This window comes from Condylura cristata, unplaced genomic scaffold (assembly GCF_000260355.1).
Source record: "Condylura cristata isolate star-nosed mole 26May11 unplaced genomic scaffold, ConCri1.0 scaffold00015, whole genome shotgun sequence".
Taxonomy (NCBI): Eukaryota; Metazoa; Chordata; class Mammalia; order Eulipotyphla; family Talpidae; genus Condylura; species Condylura cristata.
Genome location: NW_004567116.1, coordinates 1678638 through 1687184, shown reverse-complemented (window position 1 = coordinate 1687184; position 8547 = coordinate 1678638). Strand labels below are relative to the sequence as shown.

Here is an 8547-nt window from a genome sequence, read left to right as displayed (position 1 = left end):
GCGCTCAGGCACTGAGGACCATGGCACGTCCGAGCCTCGCACTGGCGAAGGGCCTGGCCCTGCTCGCGCTCTGCCTGCTGGCGCTGGCCCGCGACGCCCGCGCCCGGCCCCCGGAGCATCTGGTCGGAGGCCTCCAGGATCTGTCGCCCAGCGACCCGCAGGTGCAGAAGGCGGCGCAGGCGGCTGTGGCCAGCTACAACATGGGCAGCAACAGCCTCTACTACTTCCGAGACACCAACATCATCAAGGCACAGAGCCAGGTGACCGGGCAGGGGAGCCAGCGGGCTGGGAGGGCGGCGCCGCTGCCCCAGGTGACGGGGCATGGGGCACTGTGGGTCACGGGATATTTAATGCAGTATGTCGCTACGAATCCGTGCTGCCCAAGTGCAGGACGCACCAAACTTCAGGCTGCACGTGCGCAGCCTTCCCAGCCCACACTAGCACCACCCAGGGGCTGGAGGGGGGCCAGCAGCCTTCAGGGGTGGGTCTGGGTCTCATCCTCCAGCACCCCAGCCCACTGTCCCCTCCCCGGGATTCCCACCAGGGTGCCCCAGCCCCTGCCAGGCCTGAATCACTGGCCAACGTGCTCAGCGTGTCGGGTTGGAGGGAAAGGGCGACAGGACTGGGGGGAGCATGTCCGGTTGCCGTGTCAGGTCCAGGGCTGGCTCCTGGCCCCTGACGTGGCTTTGCCTTCCATCCCCAGCTGGTGGCCGGGATCAAGTACTACCTGACCCTGGAGATGGGGAGCACAGACTGCCGGAAGACTGGCACGTTTGGAGACCACATCGACCTCACCACCTGCCCTCTGGCTGCAGATGGGGAGCAGGAGGTAATGACCCCACACCCCCACCCTTGCTCCAGTGTCCACGGTCCTCAGGTTGTCCAGCCTGAACTGATCTGGCCAAACCTGTCCCTGCCGTTTGGATGACTCAGCCCCCTGGCTGGGGTGGGGTGCAGAGAGGACAAGACTGGGGTTTCCCTGTGCAGTCTGTGAGAGACTTGACAGGAAAGCCCGGGATTCTAGTCTGGGCCGTCTGATTCCCCGAGCTGTGGCCGGCAACTGCCCATCTCTCTCAGAGCAGCAGGCACGGTTGAGAGGAGGCAGGCCCAGGGCCCAGCTCACCTCCCCCCACCAAATTCTCTCTGCAGAAGCTGCGCTGTGACTTCGAGATCCTTGTCGTGCCCTGGGAGAACTCCTCCCGCCTGCTGAAGCACAACTGTGTGCCCATGTAGACTCTTCAGGAGCTGCTGCGGGAAGGGTGGGGGCATGGAGGCTGGGGGGCACCGGTGGCCCAGGGCCAAGTCTCGCAATAAATCGCTAGCTGCACAGCACTCTGGTCTCTCCTGAGTTCTTTGTCCACCGCACGCTCCCACTCGGCTCCCGGCAGCACCCAAACCTGCCTTCCCTCCAGCTGAGCTGGCTCCTAAGTCCAGATAGCGCCAAGTGTGCACGGCTCAGACCCCCAGTCTGGAACGCCCAGGCACCCCGGCATCACAGACACAGCGGAGCAGAACTCCAGAGACCCTGATGTCCTGAGTTAAGGGGCCAAGGACACAGTCTCCGGAGAGGGGTCACACTCCAGGACTGAGAAGGCCTGTGTTGGGGTGCTCTGCTCCTTTAGCTGCCCAGACAACTCAAGATGGCCAGTGTCTTCTGCCAGCTGTGCCCCAGAACACTCCACAGCTGTGGAGACCACTGTGCCCACCTGTGGCCCCAAGACAGAGTCCCTGCAGGCAAGAGAGCAAGGGCGCCCTGGTCTCTTCGAGTAGCCAGAGGCATTCCCCCACCTTTGCCCTGGGCAGGATCTGGGGCAGAACCGGAAGCCCGACTCCCACTATTCCCCCGCAGGACGGATAGGGGGTCTGGTGTAAATGTCCTTCAAAGAAAACAGTTGCAACATTTATTACACCCCTGAGCATTCACGTATTTGTGCTTGCTACATACACATCCCAAAACACCTCAGCACGCCAGACACAGAGAAACCCACAACACACACTCAGGTATTCCACACCACACACGTATCCAGAAAAACACAAACCCACACAACCTAGCAACCAGAAGCACAGAGGAAAGGCGACCCCGCCCCCGCCCCCAGAACACAGCTCTGGAGGCCCAGTGGCCTGCCCCAGCCGCCCCTCACACAGACCACACCCAGGCCTGGACAGGACTGCGGTGACTGCATCCCTCGGGAATACCAGCTGTGGGCCCGTCCCACCGGGCAGACAGCACTGCGGCCCGTGGCCGCCCACTCCCTCGGCGTGGCCTCCCGCCTCCCGCGGGCCTCCAGGTGCTCCTGCCCAGGGCTGGGCCACTTGGTCCCGCAGAGCCTGTCGGAGCCTTACCCGGCTGGCGGGCCAGGAAGGAGGTGGAAAACAGACGTGACTCCCACAGGAAATCGGGCTGAGCAGCGGGCTCCGCAGGGGTCCCGAGGAAAGGGCCAGCCTCCCCGGCTCAGGGCCCCGCCTGGCCGCAGGGTGGGGAAGGGTTTCCCGGGCCACCGGCAGGAGCCTCCCCTGCCGGCAGGAGCCTCGCCAGGAAATGCTTGCTGAATGAATGCACAAAGTGATGGGGTGCCCTCTGCCCCTGGAATCTGTGCCCAGATCCGGATGGCACTTCCCTCGCACTGTCTATTTCTGGGCCTCCGCCAGCCAGCACCCTCGGCCAGGCGGGAGTGGGGCAGGGCTGCCCCTGGGGTCAGGCGGCTTCCCCACTGTCTGGTTCAGCCTAGGGCAGGGGCGTGACTGACAAAGGTGCTCCATGCTCCCACTCTGAGCTCCGTCCGGGCTGACTGCCACCCTGTCTTTAAGCTTCTAGAAATGAGATGGTGCCACAGACAGCGGAAGGCCCCACCCCGCCTGCATGGGGAGCCCCTGGGAACAGGGCTGGGCTCGAGCTTGACTCCCAGAACAGTGCCCCACTGCACCCCTGCTGTGGGCATGGGGCTCGGGGTGTCCTGCTCAGGCTGCCTGAACCAGGGTGGAGGGGGGTGATGCCACATCGGTCTCGTTCCTGCTGTCCTGTCATGGCAGGCTCCCCCTCACCTTACACGCCCCCAACCCCCACCCACGCTTCTGCCCCTCAGCCCCCACCCACCCCCAACTTCGTCCTGTCCTCCCCTCATCCTCACCCTCACCAAAGCCAGGACTCTGAGCAGGCGCCCCTCCCCCGCCATGGCTGAGACCCTGACCCAGGTGGGCAGGGGATGGCATCAAGCCCTGGCCACTGCTCTGTGTGGGGCCTGTGCTGCATGCTGAGGCCCGGCAGGCCTGAGCTCTGGGCTCTAGGCCCCGATTCTGGAGGCTACAGCCTCCAGCCTATTCATTTTCTCTCCAATCCCAGGGCAGCTGGCCTGACTCCGTCAGCCCTCTGGCGGCCACGCCTGCACTTCGGAGCGCAGCTCGACTGGTGAGTGGGGCCTGAGGAACAAGGACAGCACCCGGTGCCCCTGGCCATACATGGCGCTCAGACACGGGCAAACCTGCACACAGACATGCACACCGCGCGCAGGGCCTGGGCCCGACGGGCGAGACAGACTCGTCGGGAGTTTTAAAACTCTGTTGGAGCCCACCCACAGGCCAGACCACCACTCCCGGAGGTTCGCACTGGCCCACCCACGCCGGTGGGCAGCCTGCTGGAGGCGGGGTCTGACCAGTGTCCGTCTCTGGGGGTCACTTCCTGAAGTCCTCTTCTCCAGCCTGTGGGGAGGGACAGGACGTGAGGGAGCCAGCCTCGGGCCTCATGATGCCCACGCAACCCAGGGCCTCTTCTGGGCACCCCGCCGGACCTGCCAGTGTCCCCCTCCCTCCCCGTTCCCCTCTGGTCCTGCTTGGGTTACCTCAAACGCTGTGTCAACAATCTCGTCAATGACGGAGGCCTGGGAGCGGAACTTCAGTTGGTGGTGCTCCACGGAGGCCACCAGCTGCAGGAACCGGGCCAGGAGCGCCTGCTGCCTGGCAGGGGCAGGACACAGCTGGGCCCACCGCTCGGCCCGGCCTGCTGGGCCCCCGCCCGGCCCACACCGTCCATCACCCCAGGCCTCCAGGCACAGCCACAGCCACAACTTCCTGGCCGTGACCCTTCCGTCGGCCTCCTTTTCTGACTAGGGCAGCCCACGTCTGCCGCATTTTCACCCTCAACCTCCCACCCCTCCATCACCCACCCATCCCTGCACCCATCTGCTTGACCCTCCGGCCACCCAGCCCTCTCCACGCACGCTCAACCACGCCCCCAGGCACCACCCATCTGGCCACACCCCGCCCTCCACCTGCTTTTCCCTGGACCCCCTGGCCAGCCCTCTGGCAGCTCTGCAGCCCACCAGCCCACCCGCCACCTCCACCTCCACCCGTCGCCCGCTGCTACCCACACGCAGCCCTTCATCACCCGCTGTGGCTCAGCCCTCCCGCCAGGCGGCACCGCAGCGGCCTTCGGCACTAGCGAGGCAACTGAGGACAAGAAACGAGCCACAGACTCTGGCCCAGGAGCCTCACTCTGCGGCCAGGAAAGCAAACCAAGTTGTTTCTACTTGTGATGTGTAACCCAGGGCCCAGAGGGGCTGGAGGGAATCCTCCTGGGCCCTGGAGCCAGGCTTCCGCAGGAAGCCGGGAGCTGAGTCTGAGAGAAGGGCGGGTCTCGGCCCCTCTGTGCTGGCAGCGGGCGGACTGGAGGAGACACCAGAGCAGGTCAAAGCAGGGTGCCCGGACCTTTCCCTGCCCACGAGCCTCAGAGGGCTGGAGACTCGGGGGAGGAGGGAGAAGCCTCAAGTGCATTTACCAAGGACTGTGCTCCTGGAAGTGGGGTGCAGGGAAGAGCTGGAAGCCAGAAGACTCCTAAGGACAGTATCTCAGAGGGGCCAAGGGCCTGGGCAGGCGGAGCGGGCTGTGGAAGCTGGCGGAGAGCGTGGCCAGGAGAGGAGCCAACCGCCAGGGGACCTGGCATGCCAGCCCCTGGTCACCGGAGCCTGGCTCTGTAGCCAGAGAACATTCCAGACAGAGAGCAGTGTGAGCAAAGGCCAGGAGGTGGAGCAGAGTGCTTGCTTGGGAGACAGTGTGGGTGACGTACTGGGGAGCAGTGGTGGTGGCTGTGGTGATCCAGGCTCAGGAAGGGCCTTTGGGCCAGGCTCCTCGGGGGGGTGAGCCGGGGAGGGTCATCAGGCCGCCTGTGCGCCGTCAGGTCCAGGTGGGGGAAGGAGTGGTTTTCAGGGAGAAGACTCTCCAGGGTGCCAGGCCCGAGAGCAAGGCAGGAGGAAGGAAGCTGGGCCAGGGAGTCCCAGCCAGAGGGACAGCCGGCCTCTGTCCCGGCCATGGCCGCTCAGGCCAACAGGAATGGGGTGTGGAGCAGTTTCCTGGCACACCTCCTCCTCCCCCCATGTGTGGAAGCCACTCACACCCCACAGCCTAGAACAGGGGGTCAGTTCCCTTTGGGTCTCTAGAGTCCGGCTGGGCCTGACCCAGAGCAAGAATCTCGATGTTCTGGACAGGCAGAGTCTTTCTCCACGACCTCTCCGCTGCCCCTTCCCTGGCCCTTGACTCATGGCTGAGGTGACACTGGAGGATTCTCTCAGGGCCCAGATCTCACTTGTGGGCACGAGAGGCTTGTGGTGTCCAGGGCCCACCCACAGGCTCCGCAGGACCGTGGTGCTTCCTTTCAGAGAGGTGGGCAAGGTCCCCACTCACTAGCCCATGGGCGGGGCCCTGGCCCTGCCCTGAAGTCCTGAGCCTCCCCTCTCACTCTCCTTACTTCTCAGTCAGGGACCCAAATTTCTTCTCCAGTAGCTTTTTCTGTAGCGTGAGCTCATTCAACACTCCTTCAGGCTCTGGATGCAGAGAAAGAAAGGGGCGTCAAGACGAGGCCTGGCAGAGAGGGGTGGAGGGCCCCACGGGCGATGGCGAAGGTCAGGTGGGAGTGGAATCCGCTTCGTTTTTTTAAAGACTATTTATGCACACAAAAACTGGAGTGCAGGCCAGAAGTGTGGGAGTGAGAGGATTCGCCAGAGACAGAGTGGGGAGCAGGACAGGCAGATTGACTGAAATACCCTGAAATACAGGAGCGGTCTGCTGTGCCCTGTGGGTCACCTCCCTGCCTGAGGATCGAACTCGTGCTGCAGTGGGTGCGGACAGCTTCAAAGTGCTGAGACTAAACCCCTTGCACCACCAGCGAGGGCCCCTGAATAAATTTTTATGCAGGACAGACACCCCAAAGCTATAGCACCCCAGCTGGTGTAGGGAGGAGCCGTGTCCATCTGCCCATCGAGCACCCAGTCCTCTGCTGGTGAGTCTCCTCCCAGTGTCCAGCCTTCTCATCCAGGTGGTCTGGGGGGCTGACCCACCCCAGCTCCAAGGACATATAGTTGCGTTTGGCCAATCAGAACAGCCAAACCTCTGGCCAGAGGGATTCGGTGAGTTCAAAAGGGCTCTATTTCGTGGGAACCGCGGGGAAGAGAAGCTCGGGGCTGGACGTGTTGGGGGCTGTTTTCCCACCACGAGGGAAGAGCCACCCAGGAGCAGAGGCGACTAGGACCTGGGCACACCTGGAAGAGGCGAGCCCCGATGTCGCACCAGCGAGTCTTGTCCCCGCTCGCTCCTGAAAGGCCTTGCGCACGCCACTCGCTAAAAAATTTGAACTCTTTTCACTTGGGCTTTTGTGCACGGCCCAGCGAGGGAACAGGTGACCTGGGGGGTGGGTGCCCCTAGAGTGGGCTCTGGTTTCTCAAGTTTAAAACCTTTGGAAGCAAAGCAGTGGGCTCAAAAAGCCAAACTTTGTGCCCAACGACCTGGAACAGGAGATCTGTTCTGCCGCCCGACGCCACTCTGGGCGGCTCCGGACAAGTGCACACGGCATCGCGACAAAGCCCTCACTCGGGCGAGACGCCGCCTCGGCTCCGCGTCCTGAGCAGAAACCAGCGTCTGCTGAGTCACCACTTGGCCCACTGGTCATGTCACCGGTGGACCCCGCAAAAGCAGACGGGCCGTGAGTGGGCTTTGGGGGACTGTTAGCGCCCCAACCAAAGCTCTGGGCCCCGGAGGTCGTCCCAACCCTGATTCCAAAGCCCTAGACGGAGTGTGCCCAGGCTCTGGGTCTGCCGTCTGCCAGCGTGGCCACTACCTGTTCTGCTGAGCTCGGTCAGGGAGTCTTCCAGCAGGTTCTCGTAGATCTGGGCTGCCTTCTGCAAAGAGGCGGCCTCAGTCCTGTCAGAATCCCGTGCCCGCTCCCTGCGCCCCAGATTTCAGACGCTCTCCCACCGTTTTCCTGCTACTGCCCCACCCTGGGTACCTCCTGCTTCACTTTCTCCAGGCCTTTGAGCAGTGCCATCTGGAAGTTGTCCACCAGGACAGCAATCACCAGGCTGAGGACCCAGCACAGGGGCTCTCAGAAGAGGGATGGGAGGCCGGGGGAGAGACCCCGCAACCGCCCCTGGGTGTTCCTGGCAGGACCAAGGCGGTGGGGCTGGGGAAAGGGCCTCGGGCGCAGGCGGGGTGAACCTGGGAGCAGCGGTGGGTGGCTGGCGGGGCCCTCACTTGAGGAAGATGAAGTACTGGATGATGATGTAAACCATGAGGATGGGGATGATGTACCAGGCGCCTGGGGGAGAGGAGGCCGTTGGCTGGGGCCCCCCGCCAGCCCCCGCCAGCTAGCGCCAGAAGATGACGCAGCGGGGCCCTGAGCCTGCCCGGCCGGCTCCCCTGCCCAGCCCACCCTGGGCCCGGCTGTCCAGGTAGATGAGAGACCAGTCATCCAGGGTGAGCAAGGTGAAGAGGGTGAAGATGGTGGTGAAGATGTCCTGGAAGCGCTTGCGGTCGTACTGGTGGAAGAGGGCTCGCAGCACCACGGAGAAGAGGACTGGTTGTTGAGGGAGAAGCCAGGCTCAGCGTCCCCCACACCCTCCCCCCCGCCCCGCCACCCCCAGGGCACGGGATACAGAGGCAGGTAAACATGAGGATGAGGATGGCCGTGATGGATGGCAAGGACCGGGCCAGGGTTCCGGCCACTTCCTGGAGGCTGGTCAGGAAGCTGTGGGCAGAGAGCGAGGCTGAGTCAGCGGTGGGATGTGGTGCCCAGCTGATCTGCAGGCAGGAGCCCTCCCTGGTTAGCTGGCGGCTTGGGAGAGCCCCAGCCCCTTTCTGGAAACGAGAGAGTGACCCCAGCAAGGCAGGAGCTGGCCAGGGCCACCTCCCTCATCACAGGCCACTGGCCTGTCCCTTCCTTCAGACCCTGCCCTAGGCGGGCAGCTGCTGCTGCTGACCTGAGTCTCCGCAGCACCCGGAAGGCCCGCAGTGCCCTGAGGCTCTTGAAGACCTTGAGGATCCGGAAGATGCTCTGGTTGTAGACAGAGCGCGTGGAGAAGGCGTCGAATTGCAGGAGCAAGAAATCCAGCACAGCCATGACCACGATGAGGAAGTCTGAGGGCAGAGAGGCGTGAAAGGCTCCTGCGCCGCCCCAGCCCTCCCGCCCCAACACCCCTGCCGCCCCTCGTTTGCTCCGCCCCTCGTTTGCTCCGCCCCTCGTTTGCTCCGCCCCTCGTTTGCTCCGCCCCTCGTTTGCTCCGCCCC

General features: G+C 63.9%; 2 protein-coding genes across 2 annotated transcripts in view; one reads left to right on the top strand and one right to left on the bottom strand.

The window, feature by feature from the left end:
* The first annotated feature begins 7 nt into the window (after positions 1 to 7).
* CST6 (cystatin E/M) lies at positions 8 to 1332 on the top strand. The gene is made up of 3 exons (XM_004683341.2): positions 8 to 260; positions 704 to 829; positions 1150 to 1332. The coding sequence occupies exons 1-3, from the start codon at positions 21 to 23 to the stop codon at positions 1231 to 1233; spliced, it is 450 nt and encodes a 149-aa protein (XP_004683398.1). The 5' UTR covers positions 8 to 20; the 3' UTR covers positions 1234 to 1332.
* A 2337-nt stretch (positions 1333 to 3669) lies between these two features.
* CATSPER1 (cation channel, sperm associated 1) overlaps positions 3670 to 8547 on the bottom strand; it is an 8560-nt gene continuing 3682 nt past the window's right edge. The window contains exons 7-15 of the mRNA XM_004683340.1: positions 8241 to 8397; positions 7917 to 8008; positions 7694 to 7837; positions 7516 to 7579; positions 7271 to 7343; positions 7103 to 7163; positions 5738 to 5813; positions 3837 to 3951; positions 3670 to 3696 (exon numbers count right to left, since the gene is read on the bottom strand). Of these exons, the coding sequence (XP_004683397.1) occupies positions 3670 to 3696; positions 3837 to 3951; positions 5738 to 5813; positions 7103 to 7163; positions 7271 to 7343; positions 7516 to 7579; positions 7694 to 7837; positions 7917 to 8008; positions 8241 to 8397 (809 nt within the window). The remainder of the gene's footprint in view (positions 3697 to 3836; positions 3952 to 5737; positions 5814 to 7102; positions 7164 to 7270; positions 7344 to 7515; positions 7580 to 7693; positions 7838 to 7916; positions 8009 to 8240; positions 8398 to 8547) is intronic.

Bases quoted from the DNA above. Each gene is read 5' to 3' on its own strand.
- CST6 (XM_004683341.2), top strand. From the start codon at position 21: ATGGCACGTCCGAGCCTCGCACTGGCGAAGGGCCTGGCCCTGCTCGCG. The intron at 261-703 runs GTGACCGGGCAG...TTCCATCCCCAG, and splicing joins TCATCAAGGCACAGAGCCAG to CTGGTGGCCGGGATCAAGTA. The intron at 830-1,149 runs GTAATGACCCCA...TTCTCTCTGCAG, and splicing joins CTGCAGATGGGGAGCAGGAG to AAGCTGCGCTGTGACTTCGA.